This window comes from Telopea speciosissima, chromosome 9, assembly GCF_018873765.1.
Source record: "Telopea speciosissima isolate NSW1024214 ecotype Mountain lineage chromosome 9, Tspe_v1, whole genome shotgun sequence".
Taxonomy (NCBI): Eukaryota; Viridiplantae; Streptophyta; class Magnoliopsida; order Proteales; family Proteaceae; genus Telopea; species Telopea speciosissima.
Window position 1 is genome coordinate 10,582,112 of NC_057924.1, and position 27,923 is coordinate 10,610,034.

A 27,923-nucleotide genomic window follows, 5' to 3' on the forward strand; every position below is an offset into this window, starting at 1 on the left:
GTCTAGTTTTGTCTTTCTACCCCCAAAAATAAAAAAAAGAGTCTAGTTTTGTCTCCAGTTCAAACCATACTTTCAAGTCACTGGAGAGGATTATTGCAAAGCGAGTAAACGGCGAAAAGCGTGTGCTTCTATGTATGAATTTTACGACTTTTACGTGCCGGCATGATCGCTCGCGAGTCATGCATGGTTTTAGCATTAATTATTTTATATTATATATTTATTTATTATTAATATTAATATTGCCGTTTCATATTAATTAATAAATCGTAAGAAAAGATAGTGGGAAAGCGAGCGATAAAAACGGAATTTCATACATTTTTGATGAAAACGACGATGACGACGTGAGCGCTAGTGAAGAGAGAGAACGACAAAAAGCGAAGGATAGAAGTTCGAGAAACGAGAGCGAAAACCAAAGCAAAAAGCAATTTAACCAGAGAAAGTGAAAGAGAGAGACGACGAACGCCTAAAATAAGGCACGCCTCGTCATCGTGTGTCTTAAAAGACTTTTCCTTTTTTTTGATTTCTCATTTCCCCTCTCTCTCTCTCTCTCTCTCTCTTTACAAAACGGCAAAACCCTCTCTGTCCCCCTCTCTCTCGTTTTGCTCTCTCTGTGTTTGTGTCGAAACTCTAATCTCACTATGATTACTGATCACGGCACAACTATCTTCTCATCCCCTTCTTTTCAAGTACTTCTCTAGGGTTTTTGTTCTTCGCATTGTTCCTTTTTGTTCGCTTTTCTTTCTTGGTTCTTGTTAAAAAAGGTTTTTTTGTTAGCTTCGATGTCGTCTTCGTCTTCTGTGAATAGCGGTTGCTTTAATCCGGACTGTAAAGAAGTTAAACCAGAGAGGTTACGGAAAGGATGGCGTCTTCGAAATGGAGAGGTTGCTGAACTCTGCGATCGATGCGGGTAAGTAATATATATTGTTTTTATGTAGTTTTTACTCTCTCCTTGTTGGATGTTATGGAACAAGTTCTCATATTTTCTTCCGTTTCCGTTGTTGTACTTCTGTTCTGTTCTAATTTTCAGTGACTTGGAGTTGGTGGATCGGTTTCCATTGGTTTTTAATATGTTCGAGGTTTAATTTATGTGATTAGGAGGTTTCGTTGTTGTGCTAAGCTTCTGCTTTTGGTTGATTGAATTTTTTGGACGATAAAGCTTTGGTTTCTCTCTCTCTCTCTCTCCCTTAAGTTTCATTGAAAGACTACGAGCTTCGTTCTTGAATGGACTGGCTTCAAGTCTTTGTTTTATGTTCTGGTGGTTTCTAAGTTTTACACGAAGTTGACGTGTAGTACATCAACCCCCCCCCCAACCCCCTCCTTGAGGTGGGCCGCCCTGACGGGGGGAGGGAAGGGGAGGTGCTTGAATTTCGGGTGTTTGTTTTGATCTACAATGGTTATTTTCTGACTGTTGCATCCACTACAGGAACTTTTTTCACCTATTTTGTTTCTGTTACTTCCCTTGAGAAAGGATTGCTCTTTAGAACTATGCGACCAATCGTTCGATTACTCTGTTTGACCGCTAGACCCTTCTAAGATTAATGTTTGGCATAGATGGGTTTTGTTTTCTCTTGTGGTTTAGGTTCCCAAGGACTAAAACTATTTGAGGTTCTGGTTTATCTAGTGCGGCGGTTGTTTCTGGGATTGTATCCTTATATGCTTCTCCTTTACGTGTAGCTGAGCCTTTTAAAGCGTGTCTAACTTATCCAAATTGTGATCATCGATTTTATCAACTCCTTATGATTCATTTAATACTTTAACTGTCGATTTTTCCTGGTTCTCTATCTCTCACCTGGGTTTATCCAGTAATGAGAAACATTAGGTAATTATTTAGTCTGTATTCTTTTTTGCATTCTCTCATCTAAATCAGAACTGCCTCTTTATGCATATATGGCATTGATCACAGTCTTATTCTGAACAGGTTTCTAATTTGGTACAATATAATGTTTTGATCAAGCTTACTTCGGAGTTACTCTTAGGATTTTCTAGCCATCTCCTCTAGAAATGTTAATTCTTTTGCAATTGCTAGTCACCTATTCACAGAATTTCCTTGTAAATATTCCTTGTCAAAAAATGGAAGTATGTGTAGAAAAGCTGTTCTCTTTGGGTGAGGAGGTTTATTCTGTTGTTCTTGTTGCTAATCTGGACTTGACTTGGATCAATATGTAATCTGTGCTTTAATAGATGTAGATCTGTGTTACCCGTACAGCAAGAATGAGGCATGCATAGGGAATTTATTTGTTGAAATATCTCACATGGATACAAAACCAACTTTGAAGTGTCTTCGTAACTTAGATTTGCATCCATTATCCATCTTCTAGTGTGGTTCTGCAGTTCAGAAGGTTCAAGTTTTCTATCTTAAAGCATAGTTGAGACTGCATTTGTACCTCTCTCTCTCTCTCTCTCTCTCTCCCCCCCTCCCACAAAAAGAGAGAGAGAGAGAGAGAGAGAGAGAGAGAGAGAGAGAGATCTTACTTGTTGCCACTGTACATGTTGTGATGCTTAATTGATGGTGTCGGGAAAAACTATATACGTTGATTCTTTTTTATGTAAATTCTTCATATGTGATGTTAGTATTATGTGACTCTAGCTCTGCATATGAGGAGGGGAGATATTGTGAAACTTTTCACTCAGATGCTGCTGGTTGGAGGAACTGTGAATCTTGTGGGAAGGTGAGTTGAAAATTCAACATCTGGTTTTCACATTTTTCTGTCAGGCTTTTGGTATATGCATATGATTACTTTCAAAGATTAACACTAAATGCTTAGCACATCTCCCAACTTACATTATTTCCTTTCTTGAGGATATCATGATTATTTATGCTCTGAATCTTCTAATGGGAATGCTCTCCTGCAGCGGGTGCACTGTGGATGTATTGTTTCATTCCATGCAGTTGCACTATTGGATGCTGGAGGAGTTGAGTGCATGGCATGTGCTAATAAAAATTTCATTATGGTGAGAACTCTCTTTTTGTTTGTGTGTGTGTGTGTGTGACACCCCATGTTGTGAGAATTCATTATTTTGTTCCCCCCCCCCCCCCCCTGTTATATGTTATCCTCCTAGTAAATTTTAATTCAGTTACTATGAGAAGGTAGATTTGTTTCTTACTCTGCTTGATCGTTTAATATTTAATTTTTAATGATATTTTCATACAGAAGTATCATTATTAATGCATGGGCCGTTGCTTCCATTTTAGTGTTTTTGTGTGAAACTTATTACCATAAGAGCTTTTGCCTTGCAAATTCTAATTGCTCTCCTTGCTTTGGGGTTATAAATGATTGTTCCAAATTGAGTCTAGGAATATCTGGATCCACCTAAACTGGGCCCCTCAAATTCCAATTTTTGTATGCATGTTGTTGATGCAGGAGCAATTCCTTGGACTGCCGAACCCAGTTGGGAATCCAGATGGAGATGAAACGAGTCCAATTTGGGTCTTTGGTCTAGTAGGATATTTTAGGATTTTATTTATTTATATTTTGGGATTAACATGTAATCTTTTATTTGGGTAGGTTAAGTAGGAGACAGCGACTATGATTTAGTTTCCAAACTAGAAATAGGTTTATTTTCATGTTGGGTTTCTTCTTTTATTGCTATACATGTACCGTGCTATTAGAATTCAGATTTTGAGAATGAATTATAAGTTGAGTTTGTGAGGTGTGAAACCTGTGTGGCTTGTGTGATCCTTCCCTCTTCCCCCCTTGCTTCCCTGCGATTTGGTTTCGCTTCTCATTCTTTGTCCTTGTTCGTGCGATTAACAGATCAATATCCCTCACGAAGTTGATTTAGTTTCCAAACTAGAAATAGGTTTTTCTGTTGATTTGGTGGGCCCATAAATGATCCGAGCCAGGGTTTTCAAACCCATCCTGGAATGCATCGTTGGGTTTCATCTATATTCTATTTTATGATTTCCTAGATTCATACATAATCAGAAAGCCCATTATTACTCCAATACTCGACTGGAAAACTAGGGGCATCTGCGCTTTATTTTATGAAATATAGAAAATCTCCTATAACAGGTTAATTCTTATTCTATTGATTTCTGTGGATCTTAGAATTTTAAGTGTGGTTCCAGCAATTAATTTGCTTCAAGAATCCCTACTAGAATTTTGAGCCACATCACTATTTCTTTCTTATATGCAATATTGGAATTTTTTTTCCTTCATGAGGTGCTACATCCCCCCCACCCCAAAAAGAAAGACCGAAAAAGAAGAAGAAAAGAAAGCCTTCAGTGCCTTCAGTCTTGTAGATTTTGAAACAAAGAGGTTGAGAGGGAGTTGGCATTTGGATTGGTTGTGTTAACCTGGCATTTCATTCTCTTGTATAGAACTTGCCGGCTTGAATATAGCTTTACAAAACATAGCATTTGCTTTGAAATTTCACTGTTATGAGATTATCTTGTTAACAAAACAGACTTTGCCTCTTTTTCTTTGGTTGACTGATCAGGCACTTAGGCTTGCTGTTCTGTCTAATATTGAAGTCACTTTCATGTGATTGACAGGGATATGATGCCCTAGCACAATATACCCTTTCTAAGTGTTTGATGACAAATAGGAACTAGGTCATCATTGAACAGGTCTGATGTAAAAGTGAAAAGTTTTATATACAGTTTCTTACTATGTTTCCTTACCTTTTTGTAACTATGCCTTTGCTGAGAGCAGAATGGTATACCGGTTTCTTTTTACCATGCATCCTGCTTTCCCATAACCAGATACTGTTTTCATTTTTTAGGCTTTATAATTTTTACAATGTTAGTTTTCAGTATGTAATGCATTTTCTTTTGTATCAAAATTCTGTATGTGATCTAAGGTCCTCCACAATTACTAATATTTACTAATTTTGGATCATGCTTATTCTTTAATTAATCACCTGTTTTTATGTGTAATCAATCATCTATTGGCATGGTAGATCTCATAGCGAACATACACATCCGTTTCGATTCTTTGTTACTGTAAAATCATCCTTGAAAAGTGGTAGTTCTTTCATGTTGCTTCCGCTAGATGCTGAAATTCTTCAACCATCCCTTTCTTCATAAAAAGAACCCATTTTATGTTATAACGTTTGTTTATCCCTTTCTCAGGCACCAAACCCTGTATGGCCCTCGCCGTTATTTCTGCATCTACCTCTACCTGATAGACTTAAAGATCTCTCTGTTAAAAACTGGAATCCATTTGCTGGTCCAAGTGCAGTTGCTACTCAATGGCGTCAAGCACCCAATCTATGGAATGCTGCTACGGTTCAGACTGAATTACATCCAAGAATGCCTTACGAGATTGACAGATTAAATGGAATTGATAAATTGATTTCTGGTGAGCGTCCACCTGCCCCAGGCATGGAGAAGATGAAAAGTGTAGATCAATCTGAAAGAGTAACATCTAGCAACCACAAAACTTTGCCGCCAGAAAGATTTGCAAATGGGAATGCTGGTATCGACACTGCACCTGCATCAAATGCATTTCATAGGGAAGAAATGGCCGTGGATGGTTTGCAACACTCACGCCGCTTTGCAGGAGATAAAGAATCAATAGAGCCGAAAAAGGGAGTGATTGCTGAACCTGGCAGGAATACTCCTGCGGCAGGAATAAACTATGAGGCACATCCAAATGTGAATATGTCAGTGCAATCTATTCCAAAGGATGATAAATCTTCTTCACATGTCGGTTTTGGTTTACCTTATGCTTCACCTAATGAGACAAATGGTCCTACCAAGGTTTTTGGACCTCAAGCACAACGACAAACGCCTCCATCTGCTATTACAAAGCCATTCTTGGCTGGTCCACATAATGGAGTGGAATCAACTGCTGAAACTCTAGTACGCAATGGAAGACCTCGTGGGGATACTCGAGGAAGGCATCATTTGCTTCCACGATACTGGCCAAGGATAACTGATCAAGAGTTGCAACAAATCTCAGGAGAGTATCCTCTATTTTTATGTGGTCTTTTGACGTAAAAGGATTTCTGGGCTGACTTATATATATATATATTTATAATCATAATGATGAAATCGTTTCTGATTTTGATTTCAGATTCGCTATAGTGTCTGGTAGTGTTATGTTTTCGATTTGTGAGCTAAAAAGTAATTGCTTTATAGTGCCTTGGTATGATATCTCATCCCTACCTTTTGGGGTTGTGTGAAAATTCAGCTTATTTTACGCCTTGACCATATTGAAGCTCAAACTCTGTCATCACTCCTTTGTTTGAGAAGATGTTAAGTGCCAGTGATGCAGGGCGAATAGGGCGTTTGGTGCTCCCAAAAAAATGTGCAGAGGTGAGCATGTAGTTTTTTCAATTTGACTTTTAAATGTATTCAATTATATGTAAAAATAGAAGTGTGTTCAATATTGTGCTCTTTAAGTTCACCACATAAATTAAGAATGCAGCTTCTTCTGTAGTTTGGAACACATGCCACAACAAATGTTAAAATCAGTATTTGAAATGTGAATGGTTTCATCTCAACAATTCCCTGGACTCTTGTTTTGGAAATATTTAACTGGTTTTCTGATGCTCGGAAAAGAAGCTTGTTTGTTTGATTTTTTTTTGTTGTTGTTGCTATCTATCAAATGTATCCTGCTTTTACATTCATTGTGAATCTTGTACATTTGTGCAAGCTGTCAATGTGAATTGTCAAATTTTCTATTGCACCCATCAGCTCTGGTACTGATGTTGCAGTCCGTGCAATTTTTAGTTTTTTGCATTTCTTGTGAGCTCAGAGTTCCCCCCCCCCCCTTCTGAATACTTTATTTTGTCCAATGAGCTCCGTGGAATATCACGTGGATCGAAGATCAGGTCAGTTGTATGCTGGTAGTAGTCATGTCTGATTCTGGAAAAATATCCATTTTCCAGAAGGGAAGAGTTTATTTTGTTGTATGTGATCCTTGAACATGTAGCATTTATAAGAAACAAAGATGAAGAAATGAAAAGGACCGAAAAGGCAACGGTGAGGTTGCTCCATTGTGACCAAGTGGTCATGGGTTTGAGTCTGGAAACAGCCTCTCTGTGAAAGCAGGAGTAAGGTTGCGTACATTATGAACCTCCCCAGACCCCGCAGTAGCGAGAAGCCTCGTGCACTGGGTACACCCTTTTTTTATATCATATGAATTATGTATTACGTTTCTTTAGGATCTGGATCCAACAGCATTTATTGATAAGCAATTTCTATGGAACAGGCATACTTTCCTTCAATTTCACAACCAGAAGGGTTACCTTTAAAAGTCCAGGATGCAAGAGGCAAGGAATGGGTATTCCAGTTCCGTTTCTGGCCCAATAATAACAGCAGGATGTATGTTTTGGAAGGGGTTACACCATGTATTCAGTCAATGCAATTGCAAGCAGGTGACACAGGTATCTGCCAAATTCAATTGGAATTAGGCATAATTCTTGTTTCCTGTTTTATTTATTTTTTGTTGGGAAATGAGATTCATCTATCTTCAACCGGTATACTACTGGCGTTTTTTCAAGAGGCATGTGAGGGTGACACCTTAGAGGGCGGGCTTTGGTGCAAAGGTAAGGTTGCTCCATTGTGACCAAGTGGTCACGGGTTCGAGTCTGGAAACAACCTCTTTGTGAAAGCAGGGGTAAGGCTGTGTACATTATGACCCTCCCCAGACCCCACAGTGGCGGGAGCCTTGTGCACTGGGTAAGCCCTTTTTTTTTATGTGAGAGTGACACCTTGAGGACTTGAGACTAAAGGAGCTGCCTTAGGTATCACATTTCAGAGGATGAGGTGCACACCTTATTATTGGAGTGGCTGCCTCATTCATCAATCGAAAATAGGGTCCTCTTCACTATACTAAGGCTGAAAACGTAATCACTTTCCAATGTCCTTTTAGTTTCTTAAACAAATGCCTCATTTATTATTCATAATGGCATTCAACTTCCTTTGAGGTTTCAACAAAAAGATACTTCTAGATTATATTTCTTGTTTAATGGAGTCTCTGATAGTGCTGAGCTACCAGCTGACAGTGTGATGATTTCTTAAGTTCCTTGTTATCATATGTTTTTGTTAGAAGCTGTGATTCTATTACTGATGTAAACAGATGACTGAAAATGCTTTATATTTTCTCAATCTACAGGTTGTCATGCAATCTTACTAGAGGCTTTTTTCTTGTTTCATTTTAATCCCCCCCCCTTTCTATAGTTGAATCATTTTTATACTTTCCGCTTTCTCTTCTCTATAAATTTTTTTCTTCTAAAGAGATGAGGAATGTTAGGATTTAGCCTCGCATTTTGAGGTGTATGCCTTATGCATCTTTTGGTTCAACATTTCTTCACATCTTGGCCTTTGAAATATTGACGTATGGTCTACATTCATTGCTTCTGTTATTTGTAAGCGATAATGTTTGTTGTAGTCATGCAAAACTGTGGCTTCAAAGTTATTACCTGTTTAAACACCTCAGCTATTTTCTTCTATTTCGTTCTTATTTTATCTTCCGATTATTTGTGTGCATGAATCTGGTGCTACCGAGATTCAATCCATCTATTTTTTTCCCCTTTTCTTTTCAACTTTAAATTCCAAGTTTATTTCATGTATTTGTATAGCCATATTGAGCCTTGCTGTATGTGAGCATCGTGCTTGCTAATGATAATATTGGATCTGATAGCTGGCTCTGTTCTTCAGTAACGTTCAGTCGGATTGATCCAGAAGGAAAGCTGGTTATGGGATTCAGAAAGGCTTCAAATGCTCCACCATCTGACCAGGTCTGGCTCATAAGAGGGACATTCCGTCATTTTTTTTGACGACATAATAGTAGGAAGAGCGTAACTGATAGTTCACGTGTATCTTTTCTTTTTTTGGCAGGATGGTTTTACATGCTGCTAAGTAATATCTGTAGTTGTTACAATGTTGCTTATATTTCTCCTTATATTTAATTGAGTCAAGTTTACATCACTGGTGGCTCACGCTGATTTTTCATTGTAGCATTTTCTTTGATGGTTATAAATGCTTGGTAGTATCTGCAGTTAACAATGTTGTGGTTACTTATGTTACTTTTTAGTCAACAAAACCATGTCAGAACGGTCATATGTTCCAAAAGCAAAAGGATTGGTTAGAAGGGTTCTCACATGAGAAAGCAAATGATGCACTTTCTTCTTCGTTTTTACTACATAGTCTATTTCTTTGTTGTATGCAAATTTCCATTTCAGCAGCAGGTTTAGGTGACCATAATCAGATGAAGCATGAGTTTATCTTATTGCTATTGGATAAAATTTGAGACAATATCATGAATTTAATTGTACAGAAATTTTCATTCCACATGCGATTGGAGCCTAGGAGATTGCAGGGGGTGCTTTGCAAATATTAATGCTCCTAGCTTGGGATTGGTATCTTAATTGTAACTTTTGTGTCGCTTCATGCAATGTTCTTGACCAACCAGTCAATTTTGCAATTCTGTTGCAACAATTCTTTTCAGGAGTGCAAAATCATTTTTACCAAGAAAGGAAAATATTATATGATGCTCAAGTTTAGTGACTCATATCAATGTTTTGGGTGCCTTGTCTTTATGATGACACCCAGAAAAGAAAACTCTGTATTGTGTATGGAAAGACTATGTTTTGATTGGCATAAGATTGTCTGTTCAGTGTTCACCACGAGGGGTGGTGGCCTTTTTGTCAAAACTAGGTGGTACGTAAATCACTGATTTATACACACCAGATGTTACGGTTTTTGTATTTAGTTACCCTACTATTGGACTCTTATTTGAACCTATGGTTGTAACTTGGTGCAATAAAATTTCAGTTATATGCACTAAATAACTGTTGATTACAATATTTATTTTTTATTGACAGGAAATGCAAACACCCAAGTCTGGAAACGGCGTCCCAAAAAATGGAGAGGTTAATATTGAAAAACTCAGCCTACTAGAGTTCTATTGACTCAATCCTTTTTTTTCCCTCTAGAGGTAATGCTTTATAAACTAGTTACTCATTGTTCAACCAGGTTAATTCGGCTGATCCAAGTGTCTGGTCCAAAGTTGACAAGTCAGGATACATAGCAAAAGAAGTATCTGGAGCCAAGGCTTCCCTTCCCACTAAGAGGAAAAGCAGCACCCTAGGCTCAAAGAGTAAACGACTACGCATTGAAAATGAGGACTTAATAGAGCTCAAGATAACATGGGAAGAAGCTCAGGGCCTGCTTCGCCCACCTCCCAATCATTTTCCTAATATTGTGATGATTGAAGGCCATGAGTTTGAGGAGTATGGGGTATGCATTTTGAGTGGCTTATTTATGTACTAATTTTTCTCTCTGTTGTTTCTGTCTGCATAGTATGTTAGTCTTTCGATATTTATGGACCTGTAACTAATTAATGCCCAGGAAGTGAAAGGGGACAAATAAGAATTAATGAAGGTTTTTTCTCCTATAAAGATGAACCCAAGTAGTTAGGCTCTGCTTGGTGCTTAAATGATTTAAGGAGGAATTTGATGAAGAAATCATAGGTGGATCAAGATCTGAAAAATAAAGAAGCCATATTCATTACAAGACTAGAGTAGAAGGGGAAAGATGAAGGAAAAAATAGTAGGATCAGAAGACCTTCTACTTGGGAGTTTCATTGTGAAATACAACCTACACTGCAAATCAAGAGTTGTTTGGATGCTAAATTTATCCCCGTGTGATGGATTTTCATTTACTATTCAACGAATTTATTTTTTTTTGGGGGGGGGGTCATTGCATAAATAACTTTATTGATGTATGAGGAACCTGCACACTGGGCAGGAGAGTATACAAACAAAAGTATAGGCATGCCCTGGATGTGCAAAGAATTTGCACACCTTGTAAGATATTTCTGTCCTGCCCTGCACACCTCCTCCGCTGGGATTAGATTTTCCTGGATGCACAAAGGAATTGAAGTGCAATAACAACTGGTTAATTTTCGTATATAATATGTTTTATGTGGTTTTGTGTGTCATTTTATTGCTTATAACCTGTAATTTTCTGTTAGTAATACCAGTTGTAATCTTTACAATGAACTGGTACTCTCTTGATGCTAATCCTATTTTTCCATGTTAATAAGTGAAAGTATTGAACTGTGAAGGCTGCCTCTAATGAGGATGTCTGACTTATTGTCTCTAACAGGAAGCACCAGTACTTGGGAAGCCTACATTTTGTCCAACCAATCAAGTGGGGTAAATCTCATCTTCGCTTTCATAGATCTTGTTTATGAAATCCTTATTTATATCAATCCTCTTCAAGTTATGACTTGACATGTGCCAGACTTTCTTTACTTCCTCCTACTATATAACTACATGCCTACATCCTTTGTATTGTCTTTTCCAAATGTTCCATAACTTAAACACAATGGACATGTCCTATACTCTGCCATAAATGTTGTTCTACAATTGGATATCATTTGTATGAGAAATATTTCATCCTTTGTTTTATGTTAAGACTGCTGCTGCTGCTGATTGAACTTGCATTGGTATTGTAAAGCCTTGTGTTTATGTTATTTCTTAACTTTAAACACATATATAACTGGGGCTTTTGGAAGGAGAGGATATCTGGTTCTAGTTGATCCTGGCACAAATTGATAGTGTATAATACTGGATTCTAGATGGGACACTATTTGCCTTAATTTACATGGCTATATTTGGAAGATTCTTGAACATTTCATAAATCCGGGCATTTTGCATTCGCAGCTTCTTTTGATCAGTAACATAATACTTAGAGAAAGAGAAAGTACAAAAGAAAGGCTGAAACCCTTCCCTGACAAGGATGTCCATCTCATATAGCTGGCCTCAGGACAATGTAGTCTCTAAGGCCTTTGTTCAACTTTAATTGTTAAATGGTTCCTTTTCCTTTCACTTTTTTCTCTTCACAGAAAATTGGTGGTTATGTTTATATCTCCTCACCAAGTGATGCTAATGTTATATTTCATCTGTGACAGTGAAAAGTTTAAATGGGTTCAGTGTGAAGACTGTTCTAAGTGGCGCAAACTGCCATTTGATGAGCTGCTTCCGTCTAGGTGGACCTGTTCTAATAATTCATGGGATCCCAAAAGGTATACCATATTCGGCTTTTGGGACATGGCCATTTGCGCCTTCTACAATGTTGTATACGCTTCTTGGCTTCTGTTCGACAATTGCTTCAGCAGTGAAATTGCCCTTGTTTTTGGTATTTTTTTTTTAATCAATAACAATTTTATAGAGAAGAAAGGAACTGTCTTCCCCATATATTAACTTGGACGAACTACTCCCTGCCTTGCTAAGTTGGCAACATTGTTGGTAATGATTCACAACGATTTGCTCCCATTGGAATGAGGTAGTCATTTGGGAAGGTGGTGAATGTGTCCAATGAGGTTTTTTTATCAGTGCAGTTGATGAATCCTTACCAAACCCAGGAGACAAAAACTTAATATTGTTTAATGCCAAAAGCTTTTTTCCAGTGTACGCCATCTAGAAGGGGGGGGGTAATCTATTGTCTGCACTCTTAGTTGTGCCATGTGAAAGGGTGTTGTTGCAATTGTAACTGTTTGATGTCTAGGAAATGGTTTGGATTGGCAACATGTGAACTTTCAGACTCAAACTCCGAGTACTGGGTATTTCAACCTTTTGTTTTGCCACTTGGTAAACTTCTTTTGGGCTGAAACTTTACATGAGGGCAGGGGACCTTTGGGTCTACATGTCCACAAAATTTCAGCCCCGTCTGACCTGTTATGCTGTCAGAGTGTCAGTATTTATGTGCCAACCCTGAGACACCATCTAGACTGTGCAGACCAGAGAAACTGTTGCTTCGAAAGTTAAACAGACTATGTAGAGGTTATATTTCTTGTTGATTTCAGAGATATTTTTGTTAACAGTTCTAAGATGGTTGATAGTCTTACTAACAGCATTTGTTTCCCTCCCCCCCCCCCCCACCTCTTTTTTCCCCAAAGCGATGGATCTTTTGACAGTTTAATCTGGTTGATCTGTCTTATTGACTTCAATTATCAGTGTCCTAAACATGATTTGCAGAGCATTCTGTTAACATTTCTGTATCTCTTCATGTAAGCAGGTCTACATGTTCAGCAGCACAAGAATTAACTACAGAACAGCTTGAAGATCTTTTGTCCTCTAAGAGCACTGGTATGAATAACTTACAGTATAATTATGATGACATTCTTAAAATATGGCTATCATGGAGCATGGATGCTCTTTGTGGTACCCTTTAGGGTTTTTATTGTAGTTGTTGTATTATTGCTGTACTATTTGTAGTAGTGGTGTTGTGTTGAACTGTATGGTTCTCAAATTCCCAAAGTAACAGAGAATGGAATGTGAAAATTTCTTGTGGTTGTGACTGGGCAGCTGCTCCCAAGAAAACCAAGGCTGCCAAACAGGTGACCGAGACTGTTGAAGCTTCTGAGGGGCTCGACACGCTTGCAAACCTTGCCATTCTGGGAGAGGGGGAGGCCCTCCCTTCATCATCCCAAGCCACCACAAAGCACCCTCGCCATCGGCCTGGGTGCTCATGCATTGTCTGCATCCAGCCTCCAAGTGGGAAGGGCCCGAAGCACAAGCCGACATGCACATGCAATGTCTGCCTCACTGTGAAGAGGCGATTCCGCACACTCATGCTGAGGCGCGAGAAACGACAATCAGAGAAGGAAGCAGAAACTGCACGCAAGAAACAGCAGGTGCTCTCGCAGCCTCCGGAGCCAGAGCAAGAGGACGATCCACCACTGAGTAGTAACACAAGTAACAGCAGTTCAAACCCAAAACACCCACTGGTGACTGAGACTGTTGATGAGGACCCCTACAGGAAAAGACCCTTCTCTTCACCTCTTAAAGGCCAGATTGACCTGAACATCCAGCCTGAGAGGGAAGATGAGACGTCACCAGCATCAGATTCTTGTAGCATCATGAGGTTGTTCCATGATGCCACTGAGAGATATCTCAGGGAGCAGAGACTGTCAAGTTCGGCCAGTGACAGAGATCCAATCATTGATCAAATAGCACCAGGTGGAGGTGGAGGAGAAGCGATGGGGGAGGAGCTTGATGGTGTTCCTTGTGGCAGTGGTCATCTTGATGGTGACATGGACCATCCTGTGACTTTATCTATGTCCATGTCAGCATCAACATCAGCGACATGCTAGATCCTCAGACACCAACAAACTTTGCCCCCACCACAAAATTACACGGCAGTACCTTGTACATAAAAGGATAGAGGTAGGAGTTAGCTAACATGGTTAAGAATGTTGAATTGACTTGGTTTGAAATTCTTATCCTTCTCAACAGCAACAGAGTGGGCAGTTGGAGTAGGAGCTCTCTCTGTATGTTTTTTTTTGGGGTTGCTCTTCTCACTGCGCCCAGGAGAACTTACAGGTTCTCTGAATACCTACTTTTGTTTCAGTTATTTATTAGTAAAGGAAAAATGACTTGAAAGGTTTTAGATACATTGGTGGTGTGTACTCTGCTTGTGGTTGTGTATGATTCTGTTGCATTGTTAAACTTGATTGCAGTTTATCTTCTTGCATGGTTGTGAGAGAGTAATTGAAGGAAATTCGGTTTCCATTTCCTTGCCACTGGTTCTCACCGGCAGATTTTCTTGTATCTGAGAAAAGCAAATTTTACTGCTTTGCCAATGCATAGGATTATTCAAGTATTTATATATATATATATAAAACCGAATATAGGCCGGTCATCGAGAGGGCGGGCCTGGGTGCAACGCCGCAGGGGTAAACCATTCTTTGAACAAAATTAAGCATGTATATCTTATCCATGCTTTTACCAACTTGAGTCCCAGACGACTACCTGCTTCAAGCACCGGAAGGTTGTCTGTCGACAGGAACAAACTTGCTTGGGATCTATCTCAACAAAAAAAAGAAACAGACTCTTTTGCAAAACATTCTTAGACTTGGAATCGGGCTGGTTATGATTTCTTCTCCCCTCCAGGTTTTCGTCTCTTTTACTATCCAGATGAACTCGTTGTCTATCTCTGCAAGCTCTCAAAATATTTCAACAAACCAGGCTATTTGAACACCGGCAATTTCTCTGATGAAAAGCTACCCATTTTGTTTATCCTATTTTTGGTCATATGACCGAAACACTATTAATGTCCAACTTCGATCAACAGAGTGGAACCAAAAAATAATCAACCCATCAATCTACACCCAAAGGTGGTTATAACCGATGAAGAAGATAGGATCATGGGAAGTTACATAATCACCTAGTAACTACTAAGATTACCAGCAACAACCTATAAAAATAAAGCTGGCGATGAAGAACAGAACCTTGAATCAACACAACAAATTTATTTTTTATTTTTTTCTTTTTATTTTAAGAGTAGCAATAATGTAGACTTTCATCGAGCAATATGTCTTTTGGCTTGCTTCAAAAGACATCCATTATCATCTAGTTTTAAGCTTCAACGTTCGTGGCTAGTAAAGTTATGAAGACTGAAAACTTCAACAAATTCGTTTATAGGATGTAAGCAATTTGGTCATAAAGTAGTTGTGGTGTTAGTGTAATTTAAATACCAAGTTGTAAGCATCATCGGTTCGGATTTGGCGAGTTGTAAAAACTTCAACAGATGCGTTTCTGCAAGTAAGCAATTTGATTTCAAAGTCCTTATTGACATTGCAATTTTTACATTTAAAAGTCCTTGAAGCGATCGAGCCACTGGAAAGATCCTACTCTTTCGAGGTTAGAAGTCAATGCCGAAAAATAATGACAACAAATTTTAAAAAATAACTAAACTCGCCAAGTTTATCTCGACTCAAGTAAAAAAGGTGGACACGGTGTTGTTTTCATATATACTATAAAGATTCCCAACATTGCATGGTAGAGAAAGGGCTAAGTTCCATAGAAGCACTGTGCTTGTAGTGCTTGAGATAACTACTCTCCCCTTCCAGTGGTTAGAAATTATTCTTGTGAAGATTGATTCTAGGTCTAATGAGATTAGAGAACAAAATTAAATTTTCTGTTACGTTTCCCAATGAATCCTTTCAAGTTCTTTCATTCTTGCAATTCTAAATAATTTTTTCTTACATGATATCATCATGTGAGTTACTCTCCTCCCTAAAATCAAAATCCATTACATGATAGGATTTTCTTATGGATGTGAGTTCTATGCACTGAAACGTGCGCAAGTGGTAGAGGAGCTTTGCCAGTGTGGCCATTGGAACAGGGACAGACGTGGGTAACAACTAATGGATGCTTCTTAACAGTTTGATGCATGAGAGGATTCAGACTGGCAATATGAAAAGAAAGATACATGTTGTGAGGCTTCGAGAGTTTGGATCTAATCTGAGAGTTTATAATAATAATCCACCAACCTGGGCAGATTCTGTTAACCACTTTTTGTTTCAAATCTGGGGTTCATCTGGGTTTAATAACCCGGATTTGGGATCCGGATCGGTTCCAGCCTAGAAAACCCTAGAATCAACTTGTCGATGTTTGGGATTATCGATTCAATCGGGATCGATCTGATCCGAACCGAATCAATCAGAATTGGGAACAGCTTCAGCCAATTCCGATTTAGATCAGACCAAATCGACTGATCCAATCCAAAATTTTAATTCTTTGGGTCCATTACCATCCATAAGTCCATAACTCCAAACTTGGAGTAGTAAATAGGAGGAGAGGGTGGGCACGTTATGATCCTTCGCAGAACCCCGCAGTGGCGGGAGCCTTGTGCACAGGGTGCACCCTGTGTTTTTAAAGGGTGGGCACACCACCATGGTGTCCATCCTATGTTTCTCTCTCCCACCTATCATTGAAAGGACTACCCTACCCCTCCCACCCTGCCTAGTGCCTACTCAAAGCTGCCACATAACTGTAAAGAACCCCAAATCTTGCATCCCCATCTTCAAACTATACAATTTATAACAAAATTCTTTGAAGGTTTTTGTTTATATAGAGGTGTTGAAAATGAGACCGCGGTATCGATTGAACCAATGAAATTGATCAAACTGAACCCTTATTGATTCTGAATTGGTTTAGGTTCTTAGAACCTGGAAAAAGATTGAAACCAACCGGATTGACCGGAGCATTTGGAATGAAACCATAAAAACAAAAAAAAGGCGAAAAAAACCATTAGCAAGGCAAAACCAATTGGCCAAACCGATTGGGTTTTTTGCAAACCAAAACTCTTTATCAACCCGAAACCAAACCGAACTGAAATAAAATTAGACCAAACCAATCCATTGTTAAAAAATTACAGCAAATACCCCTGGTATCAAGTAAAGTAAAGTGGATGGTAGGGTAGGTATAAATCCGTTGACTAGGTCAGCCCAAATTTCTGGGAATTTGCTTTTCCTGAACAATGTTAGTTAAGGTGAGTGTTGGGTTGTGGTTGTTCCTTAGATCGTAATGTCATGTTGACCACAATCTGTCTTTCCTCCCTTAAACTCCAAATCAAGTCTTCACCAAAAAAAAACCTCCAAATCAAGTCCATTTCCACCTCAACAATAACGTGAACATACCCATTTAATTTTCTGCCTTTTAACTTTCTTTAACCTCCATTTTTATTGTTCATAGAAAGTTTAGAAACTCTCTCTTTCTTTCTCTCTCTCTCTCTCTTCTTCATTTTTTCCTCTTCTCTCATTTTCATCTTCATCCTCCTCCTCCAATACCCATTTCGCCGAGGAGGATGAAAACCTCATGAAAACCCCAGAAGACACAAGAAAGAAAAAAAAGAAAAGGAAATCACACAAAGTGTTTGTAAAAAAGATGAAATGAAAGATCCATTTCCATTTCAATTTCCAAGGAGAATGGATTAATCCAAATAGTTCTTCTCCTTCTCTATCTCTACTCCATATATGATCTATATATACAGGGGAAGTCAAAAAGAGAAAACCCAATTCAAATTGAAGAAGAAAAAGAGGATTTATCAAGATGAACGATCTGTTCTCAAGCTCCTTCAAGAAGTACACAGACCTGAAGCGTCAGGCCTACCTGGACGACATGGAATCAGGTGGAGAAGCTGGAAAGGAAAGCGTGAACCTTGACAGGTTCTTCGAAGATGTGGAGAAAGTTAAGACCGAGATGAGGGATGTGGAGAAACTTTACAAAAAGCTTCAAGATTCCAATGAAGATAGCAAAACTGTTCACAATGCTAAAACCATGAAAGAGGTCCGAGCCCGTATGGATTCTGATGTCCAACTAGTTTTGAAACGCGTCAAGATCATAAAGACCAATCTTGAAGCCCTGGAACGCTCCAATGCCGCTCATCGAAATCTCCCTGGCTGTGGCCCTGGCTCCTCTGCAGATCGTACTCGAACCTCTGTCGTTGCTGGGTTGGGGAAAAAACTCAAAGACATGATGGACGATTTTCAAGGGCTGAGAGCAAAGATGAATATCGAGTATAAGGAGACCGTGGAGCGCAGATATTTCACCATTACAGGTCAGAAAGCTGATGAAGAAACAATTGAGAACCTGATTTCAAGTGGGGAAAGCGAGAATTTCTTACAAAAAGCGATTCAAGAACAGGGTAGGGGCCAGATTTTGGATACTATTTCTGAAATTCAAGAACGACATGATGCTGTGAAGGAAATTGAGAAGAATTTGATTGAACTTCATCAGGTATTCTTAGATATGGCTGCTCTGGTTGAAGCACAGGGGCAACAACTTAACGATATCGAAAGCCATGTAATGCATGCCAATTCATTTGTACGGCGAGGAACAGAGCAGCTTCAAGTTGCGAAGGAGCAGCAAAAGAGTTCCAGGAAATGGACATGTATCGCTATTATTCTTGGTGTCGTTCTCATCATTATTGTCTTGTTACCAGTGTTCACGAACATGATTATGCTTTCTAAAGCCTAGGTGTAGATGAAGAAAGAAAAGGAAAAGTAGCAGAGAAAAACCAAAATATTGGAATTTATGAAGAAACAGAGGATTCATTCTTGAGCTTTGGGAGAGCTATATCAGAGTTTTCAGATCATGTTATTTCTTAGGAGTTGAGCAACATTTGTGTATTTTTTTTTCCTTTTTTTTTTTTTTTTTTTTTTTTTTTTTTTTTGTTTCTTTCGTTGATAATACGAAGAGTGACATGAAATGTATATTACTGGATCAAGTGAATGGGAATTTGAGTTATTCCTTCGATAGAAGAATCTGAATTTGAGAGGTTACAAGAACATGAAATTCATAAATTCACATAGAGAATATTGTGGAGACCAACTTATCAAACAGGCTACTTTAAATTGCCCATGTTGAAGAACTGATCGTAAAGCGCCTTTACGCATTCCCTGTGGTTGAGCTGATCGTATCATTGCGCGTATGTAATTGTAGACCACTCTGACTGTCTTTTCTTGTTGCGTCCCTAACAAAGTCAAGGCAATGGTGATCTACGATCAGCTAGCTCAACCGTTGTTTGGTTGCATGAATGATCACAAAACATCTTTTGTGTTGTAGTAGTAGTGACATTGCTTATTTAGGATTGAAGTGCATTAGTGCAGTAGTTTGATTGTTGCTCCTATGCCCAATCGTCTAAAGGGGTGAAGAACTTGTTTGAAACCGGTTTAATGTGTCCATTATTTTACATGAGTGTCCCAATTTCAAAATGATTTTGGTAACTTGTTTTGGCCAAAATGGTTTCCTAATTTCATGCCATTGCGAAGTGCTTGAAATAAGCTTTCCAACAATGCTTGAATACCGAAAGTCTGATAGCAAGGTGAAAGGATATGTGCATTTGGAAGAAAAACCCTGAAAATGGAGACCCAAATCCAACCTAGTCCAAAAGCAACCCGGATGACGCGGGGAAAGGAGTCAGCAACATTGCCAACGTGTCTTCCGATGTGGCGGTGACATCACCAAAACCTCATTCCACGTGGACTTCTGGAGTTGAATAGATTGCCAATTTTCTATCTTTTTTTTTTATTATTTCCAAGCCCTTAAATCAAATCCAAATTGGGTGACTCCAAACATGAGGAATTCTTCCTTAAATCTCTTGAGGAATGAAACTAACAAAAAAAATTGTCCAAAAAATAGCTGCAAACTCATTTTACATTGAATCAAAATCATTAGACATGTTTCTGAATATTGATTTTGTGTAGACCAAAACTTCCTGAAAATCCAACTGATTTGAGTTAGGTTTGTTTTGATACGTCTCTAAAGGGATCTTTATCCCCTGAGGTTCGCTGACCGGTATGATTGTGCGGTTTCTCTCATAGGGGGCTGAAATGACCATTCCACCGCTTGACCAAACACACTGCCTAGGTGGGGTCCACCCCCTTTTATTAGAGGCACTAGAGAACCGTACTAGGCAGAGGAACCGCAGGTGATAAAAATCCGTCTCTAAAGGGACCTATGAATTCCTGTGACTGTTGCCGATATAGTGAGAGTTTGCAGACTCTGAGGTTGTAATTCCCTGAGCTAAGACTCCTTTCCAAATCAGATTCTTGAGGGTTTTTAAAGATAGGTGAGTATACTTTCATTTTCATTTATTTCAATTGATTTGGTTTAATACTCAAGGAGTAATTTCTCAAAGGTTTTTCTTATTTTCGGTTTAATTTGGACTTGTTTTGGTTCCCACCCACCCCCCCCCCCTCCTAGTTACATAATTTATATAATGTCATGTCATCAATAATTTTCTTGCAATTATTATTTTATTTTAACTATTTATTTTAAAATTTTCCTTTTCGAGATGTGTTCGAGACCATTATTCACTTTCTAAATTTATTATTTTATGTAGGATTTATGGAATCTTTTTTTTTTAGGTTCATTGTGTGTTGTAATATAGTATTTATTTTATATATTTGTATTCATTTTAGCATTTTATTAGTATTATTTCAAGCATGCATATATTTTCATCATTGAATACAAGAACTCAAAAATATTTGATTCCGTTTTTCATGTTTTAGTTGCATAATCATGCCATCAGCATTCATATGAATTTTAGGATGTTTATTAAATGATATTTATATGTTTAGACCCCAATAGGGGCATTTTCGTCATATCGTATGATTTCCATACAAATTTTCTAAATATTATTTTTATTTTGTTTTCACGGTTTTAGGATTGAATCATACATTTATAGGGTCTTCACTCATTTGGTTAATTTTGTTGCCATTCATATCACATTATAAGTTTATTCCATAATTTCATGCATCTGGGCATAATGGCATTCATGTGATTATGTTGTGTACTAACCTAGGCATGTAAACAGGTACCTGAAAATCCAAATTTAATTCGCATCCATATTTGTTTAGGGGTATCCGAATTTTTGTTCGAATAATCCGAACAAAAATTATCCGATCTAAATAGATATCCAATTAATAATATATAGGGTTTTTTTAAGATTCAACAAGTTCTAAAGAATGAGAAAATTAGAATTATGAGACTAAAACATGGATTGAGTGTGAGTCATATGCGTTCGGCAGAGGACGGTATGGGTTACACAAGTCAGAGATGTAAACAGATGGTTAGAAATCTGAATTTGATTGGCATCGGTATCTGTTTAGGGATATCCGTATCCAGGCAGAGAATATCCGGATCCAATCACATCCGATCTGTATCCAATCCTAGGTATGAAAAACTGGGCAAATGACCTTTTGTTTGGCCTCTTCAGATCTCCTTATAATAATTTCTCATCAGGTGTAGAGTGTGAATGGTTCTTTAGTCTCTCTCTCTCTCTCTCTCTCTCTCTCTCACACACACACACACACATTACTCTTTATTTAATTTGTGATCACTGTACTCAAGTAGCTTTCCAAAAACTTCTATCTAATCCCTTGATTGTGAAGTCCTTGGTTGTTCTTCACAATGTGGCTAAATGAATTACTGCTCTTCATCTGTTTGATTTGGTAACCCTCGTTCTTCAGATGTTCTTGTCTCTAGCCCTACCATAGAGGTTAATCAAGAGCCACTACTGTCGACTTTTCTCACCAATAAACCTGATGAGGATCATGTAGTGTTAATAATTAACGGGGGCAGACACATGGGAGCCTGTGCAGGGGGGCAGGGTGGTCATTGCGCCCACCCCAAGTGCCTGGGCGCAGGCTGCGCTGCGGCACAGAGAACAACGCCCCAGATATAAAATAGAAAACTAGGAATTTGAAAATCCGAAACAAGGAGAAAATGCCTTTATGAAAAGCTTTTTACACAGTAGCCTCTTCACACATCTACCAGTTGTTACCAAAAAAACAATACATGTATCACAATTCTAACAGAGACTACAGAGATCCACAGAGGGCAGTCAAAAGATACCAACAACGGATTGTTTTTCATTAAACGTCGAACAAACCAAATAATAATAACTACAATGGATTACATGATTACACCTGCAAGATCGTCAACCATGGCTTGAGACTGCCCTCTGAATGTGCATATCCAACTCTAAGTTTTCCAACTTCAGTAGTGTATCTACAAATAGCCAATCTGCAACCATGATACCTGCCAATCAATGTAAAATATCTTGTAAGTTACTTTCAAATAGAGAAAGAAGATTTTTGAAGATGGTGGAAAATGTCCAAGTTTAAGAAGTTGAATCAAATAGAGAAAGAAGATTTTTGAAGATGGTGGAAAATGTCCAAGTTTAAGAAGTTGAATCTTATTTAAGTTTTCTTAGAACTTGAGCTCCTAATTCAACCAACAGTGTAAAAGCCCCACTTGTCTGGTAATCACTTTGTGCAAAATCAGAGTAGCAAAAGAAAATTTCTAACTTCTAACTTCTACCATTGGCTTTGAAGAATGGCAACTAAACAGCCGGAACCATCACACCCTGTACATAAGGTCCTGGCTTGGATTAAGCTGTATTCCATACTTACCCAAAACATTATCTTACTAGTCAATAAGTTACTCTGTTGCAAGTTGTACGAGGTACACATATATCAAATGAGAAACATCTCATTCTTTTGGAGGCCCCAAACAGCTAATGCTTCAGTGTATCAGACTGCGAAAGAAAAGTGACTGGGCTGTAGATTAAGACTTATGCAGTAGGGTGAGGTCTACTCCAATGGTGAGGGGTCTTGGTTTTGTAGGTTCCATCCTGTCGTTGTATTCTATCTGGATCCTGCTGGAAGCTACCTGCCTTTCTGATATCCTAAAAAATTCCAGACCATTTCAAAAGAAAGAGAGAGAGAGAGAATACAAAGGAAGACCAACCATACAAGAATTATGCAGCTCGAGTCCCGATCTTCTAGATGTACATCCAGAGGAGTTACCCTGGACTTAACGGTTAAAGAGTGACACGTGTTTCACTCAAAACCTACTTTGAACAGAGAAAGAGTAACAACGTTATCTCCACTTTTCAATTGTTTATTTTTTATTTTTTGTTTAAGTCAAATTAAAAACCGCTCCACTGTAGCTTTTCTTCCTCCTCAGTCTCTGTTTTCTAGAGCTTCTCTCTCACTCTGGCTTCTTCTTCCTCCATTGTGTGTTGATCGTTGCCGCCATTAACCAGGTCATTAACAAAGGCACCGCTCTACTCGTCTCCTCTCAACCCCAAACCCATCTCAGTTGCTATTGCAGAAATTTACAAGGATATACGCCCTCTTAGGCCTTAGCTCTTACTAGTGAACAAAGCAATCGACAACTCATAAGAAACAATGGCAAAGAAGATGCAGAAGAATACCCAAAACTATCGTTCACAATAAGCTACAGTAATAGGCTACAACTAAAATCAAATGTAAATAAAAGACTATAGAGAGAAGAATTAAGGTTCAACACGTACATCTTGAACGAAACAACGACGACAACAATGATGGATTCAAAAGAAAAGAAAATAGAAAACGGTAACTGATACTAAAACCCAAGTATCGAAACTACAACTACACATAGGGAGGAAGTGAATGTAATGTAGTCCTAGGTAGGGGTAATCCCACTAGGAGCCAACGTAATGGGGGTCACACACAAGGGCTGGCCGATTGGGTTAGGGTTCAGAAATCTAGGTCAAAACTAGGGTTAGGGTTGGACAATGGCAATGGGGCTTATGGGGTTTTAATGTGCAGGTCTAGGGTGCTTTTATGGCATATAAATAATAGGATTTGGGAAGGTTTTAAAATTCTGCAATTTTGGGCAAAATTGTTTTGCAGGCTTTGGGTTTTCATGGAGGTTAGGGTTTGATGGATGGAGGGGGGTTTGGATTAGGTCTAATGAAGGGGAATGGCTGGACAGATTAGAAGAAGGTTTGAAATCAAATCTCAGATTCAAACTTACTGGATTGTAGAGAACAATGGCAGCAACTTGATAACTTGAAGAAACCTCCCGATCTTCACGATGCAAGGAGTCGCAGGAGTCCACCCACCCTGTACCACCTTGAGATCCACAAGGATGCAAGCTCAAAGAGCAATCGGCTATGGCAGCAGCAAGCTAGAAGCAAAAATTATTTAATTGAACTGTGGGGGAGCCTCCCACAAATTGCTTTATTTATAATGGGGGTTGATCCATCAATCAGCCAATCAGTCCTATTCAGAGTAGGAATTGTAGTCCTAGCTCTGAATCCTAATTACAATATGATCAGATCTTATAATCTGATTTTTTTTTTTAAAAAACAAATCCTCCTTTAGAAATCGTGGAGGGGGAGAAATAAAACAATAGCTAATTAAAAAGGTCAAATGACCATTATACCCTTAACTAAAGTACTGAAGGAAAAAAAACTAAGTATGGAAGCTCCAACGAAAAAGTAAAAACAGCAACAAATCAACAGCCCTTTCAAGGCCTCTTATTCCTCTTCCTAGTGCTTGAACCTGCATCAGAATGTGACAATTTCCCGGCAATAGTACTGTCTCTTTATTTGTTTTACTTTACTTTTCCCCATTTTTCTTTGTATAGAGGAGGGGATAGGAGAGACGAGGATGACAATTGAGAATTGAGAGAGATCCCATCCCAAATTCACACCTTTATTACCAACTTCTTTAGTCTTACACACATCTGCAGCTTGAGGCCTCATACTTGACCAGTAATGGACGATTGAACCCAACCTGGGACGGCAAATTCCCAACAGCAGAAATGTCCACAGACAAAATACCCCCTGGAATCCCGCATTTGCAGTGGCCTCATACTTGTATCCGCCTCTTCATCCATGATCGAGGCCATCACCGTCGAATACCCCTTTTCCAGAAGTTGATACAACAACAATGCTGACATCTTTGCCTGGTGATTCACAGAATCAACGTCACGATCACCCACAAATTCGCGTCAATCAATAAAACCAATGGCCCTATCTGGCCCATGCTTCAAGGTAAGCAACAAATGGCTCTCTCCCATTCCGTATGCGAGCAGCCCGTCTCAATCCGATCAATGAATAGTAATCAACATTGCCCGTCTCCCTGTGTACGACTCTTTGGTTATTGATTAGACTACTGTGTGCAGCTCTCTCGTCACCTGAGATGGGGGTGGCTGATTTGAAGAGTCACCTGAAGCACACAAGCACCTCCACTGATTATAAGAGAACATCTTGAAGGAGATTGAGACTGATATGGACTTGGGGTTGAGAGGAGGCAGACGCAGTTACAATAGCAAACCGAATCACAGACGAGCACCTCCACTTTGATGACCTAGTTAATAGTGGAGACAAGCAACGGACAACGGAGGAAGAGGCCAGAGTGAGAAAGCCAAAGACGAAACTGTTTTCTTTGTTTCAGTAAATAGAGGACTGAGGAGATAGTAGAGCGGAAATTACGACGACTTAACAAAAAATAATAATAATAAATAAATAAATAAAAAGTAATAGCAAAGTGGAGATAACGTTGCTAAGTTTTCTTCCGTCAAAGTAAGTTTTGAGTGAAACATGTGTCATTCTTTAACCGTAAAGTCCCCTGGACGTACGTCTCTCTCTCTCTCTCTCTCTCTCTCTCTCTCTCTCTCATAACTTGAAGGTTGGGATGTGGTAAGATTCATCTATAATGGGAAGAATCAAGTGGCAAGAAAGAGAAAGCAGGATGCTTAGAAAGATTGGCTCAGAGGTCATATTCAAAAAAGTTTAATGGAAGAATCTCATCCAACAAAACAATGGCACATGAGAAAGCCACTGCAACTAATGGTTGCCCAGGTTAAAAAAAAAAATTCCCTTGAGTGTCTAGTGTATCCGTTGTACTTTTGTAGGATTCAAATATCAATGAAATTGAACACAGATCCTTGTGTAACTGAAGTCAAAGTGTATTCTATGAACTTATCAAATTCACATGGTGAGCCAAGTGGTACATGTTATTGCACAAACAGAGGAAAAGCGGGGCGATAGCATGATTTAAACATTCTGCTAAACCATAAGATTAATGATTCTGTAGCTGCACATAGAGCTAAGAATGATGTCTTTTAGACTGACAATTTCATTAACAAATATTTTTTTTTAAATATTTAGGAATTTATCCATCTAGGATATATTTCTTGTTATTTAAATAGACAACGCAAACACAAGATAAATCAACAAAAAATACAAGAAATGAGCATACACAATAGAAAACCTACATGCTTTGGGGAGAGACATAAGAATCAGATAATATATAAAATCTGGAGTGTCACTGATAAAATGCAAAGCTAAACTTTTATAGTCTGAGTTCCAAACTACAGTTTCAAACGTCCACAGCTCAGCACTCATAAAATAGAACAGTTTTCAGCATTACATATGGTCCTATCTTGCATCAAACATAATATAGCAGAATATAATACAACCCTTAAAACTGAAATACCAAATGGAAGTGGCGCTCAATACTTACAAGCTTATGCGAAAGTCAGGTGCCAGCATTAGGCAAGGCAGCCATGAACGAGTTATAAGACGACTCTAGGTCAAAGTGCAATTGTCTCGACTGCTGCTCTGTCAGTTCATCAGCAGCCCCCATCTTTGAGAGCCTCGAAATCCACTCTTTCATCTTGACCCTCCCCTCAAAATCAGGGGGCAAGATACTGAGCTTGTTAAGAGAGGCAGAAAGATCAGAAAGCAAGGGGTAAACCTGGTCAACTGCAACCATGTTAAGCTTCAATGAGTCCATTGCGGTGATAAAATTCTGCACACACTCAGCAACGACGGATGCCGATGTTGTAGAAGAAGCAGCAGCAGCAGCTCTGTGTTCAATCGTGGCAGGGACTCCGGAGACTAGGAGGCGGTTAAGGGCAGCAGGGCAATCCATCTTGTAGGTGTCCACGAAGCGCTCAACGCTGGGAACCGTGTCCTTGAGTGTGGAAGTCAAGGTCTTGAATTGGGCAATAAGCTTGAGGCACTCGGGCTCATATGCCGCTGAGGAAATGATGTCTCGAACGTAGGCCTTTTCGAGCTTCTCAGTGACCTTGATGATGGCATAGAGGTCTGCGAAGTTGTCGTACATCTCCCGCTCACGCTTGTCGTTCCACAGATTCACCTCCATTGGGATTGGAGGCAGCAACTTTTAGGGTTTTTTTTTTTTAACCCTTGATTTGTTTTTATTCTTTCAAAGTGTTTAACTTTCGCCTTTCTGCTTGAAACCGGATGGAGAAGAGCACGGGACACGCGCACAGCGGATCTTATTCACTGAAGAAAAATCATCATAAATGAAAGATAAGCGAAAATAGTAACAAAATTAAGAAAAACTTGAAAAGGAAAACAAGATAATAAAGGACTGCAACCAGAACGACCAAATGGAAAAGAAATATGAAAATATCTTCGATAAACAGATCCACGAGAAAAAAAACCATTGCAAAGATCGCATCAATCAGATGACAAAAGAATAAATATTTAACGAATGGAGGTGAACCAGAGAGATCAGAGACTCATTCTAAAAACCTATCATAGCGTTACCTATATCAGCTGTAAGAGATCGAAAACGGTATTTCCATGAGGAACAAGCCAAATCGAAAACCAATTTCTGAAAACTCTAATAAAACCCTAAAAACGCTGAAAATAAAATTTACAGTAACGCAATCTATGCAATTTAGAAATACAGTAACTTTAATGGCTTTTTAAAAGGAAAAAAAATCGTCCAAATTAGAGACGATCAAGCAGAAAGCAGGGAGAGGAAGAGAGCTGCGACTCTGTGAGAGAGAGAGAGAGAGAACTTACAGACTGCTACAGCTACTGAAACGTCAAAATTGGGGTTTATTTTCTGCGATTGGAT

General features: G+C 38.8%; 3 protein-coding genes across 4 annotated transcripts; 2 read left to right on the forward strand and 1 right to left on the reverse strand.

Moving 5' to 3' along the window:
• Positions 1–581: 581 nt before the first annotated feature.
• LOC122640020 (B3 domain-containing protein Os07g0563300-like) lies at positions 582–14,068 on the forward strand. The gene is made up of 13 exons (XM_043833111.1): positions 582–907; positions 2,588–2,669; positions 2,854–2,952; positions 5,075–5,910; positions 6,166–6,262; positions 7,161–7,335; positions 8,612–8,691; positions 9,778–9,825; positions 9,929–10,192; positions 11,063–11,112; positions 11,871–11,984; positions 12,977–13,047; positions 13,267–14,068. The coding sequence occupies exons 1-13, from the start codon at positions 780–782 to the stop codon at positions 14,052–14,054; spliced, it is 2,832 nt and encodes a 943-aa protein (XP_043689046.1). The 5' UTR covers positions 582–779; the 3' UTR covers positions 14,055–14,068.
• On the forward strand, positions 4,190–18,734 carry LOC122640021 (syntaxin-124-like). Its single transcript, XM_043833112.1, has 2 exons — positions 4,190–4,225; positions 17,784–18,734. Exon 2 carries the CDS (start codon positions 17,797–17,799, stop codon positions 18,721–18,723), a length of 927 nt encoding a protein of 308 aa, XP_043689047.1. The 5' UTR covers positions 4,190–4,225; positions 17,784–17,796; the 3' UTR covers positions 18,724–18,734.
• A 3,227-nt stretch (positions 18,735–21,961) lies between these two features.
• Positions 21,962–27,607, reverse strand: LOC122640951 (vacuolar protein sorting-associated protein 28 homolog 2). Of its 2 annotated transcripts, none has more exons than XM_043834249.1 (2): positions 26,549–27,607; positions 21,962–22,275 (listed from the first exon to the last, which is right to left on the reverse strand). In XM_043834249.1, exon 1 carries the CDS (start codon positions 27,195–27,197, stop codon positions 26,568–26,570), a length of 630 nt encoding a protein of 209 aa, XP_043690184.1. In that variant the 5' UTR covers positions 27,198–27,607; the 3' UTR covers positions 21,962–22,275; positions 26,549–26,567. The 2 variants fall into 2 exon arrangements, with proteins under 2 accessions (XP_043690184.1, XP_043690183.1); XM_043834248.1 differs by having other exon boundaries at positions 21,962–22,290; positions 26,549–27,606.
• Positions 27,608–27,923: the final 316 nt, after the last annotated feature.

Bases quoted from the DNA above. Each gene is read 5' to 3' on its own strand.
- LOC122640020 (XM_043833111.1), top strand. From the start codon at position 780: ATGTCGTCTTCGTCTTCTGTGAATAGCGGTTGCTTTAATCCGGACTGT. The intron at 2,670-2,853 runs GTGAGTTGAAAA...GCTCTCCTGCAG, and splicing joins ACTGTGAATCTTGTGGGAAG to CGGGTGCACTGTGGATGTAT. The intron at 11,985-12,976 runs GTATACCATATT...TCATGTAAGCAG, and splicing joins AATTCATGGGATCCCAAAAG to GTCTACATGTTCAGCAGCAC.
- LOC122640021 (XM_043833112.1), top strand. From the start codon at position 17,797: ATGAACGATCTGTTCTCAAGCTCCTTCAAGAAGTACACAGACCTGAAG.
- LOC122640951 (XM_043834249.1), bottom strand. From the start codon at position 27,197: ATGGAGGTGAATCTGTGGAACGACAAGCGTGAGCGGGAGATGTACGAC.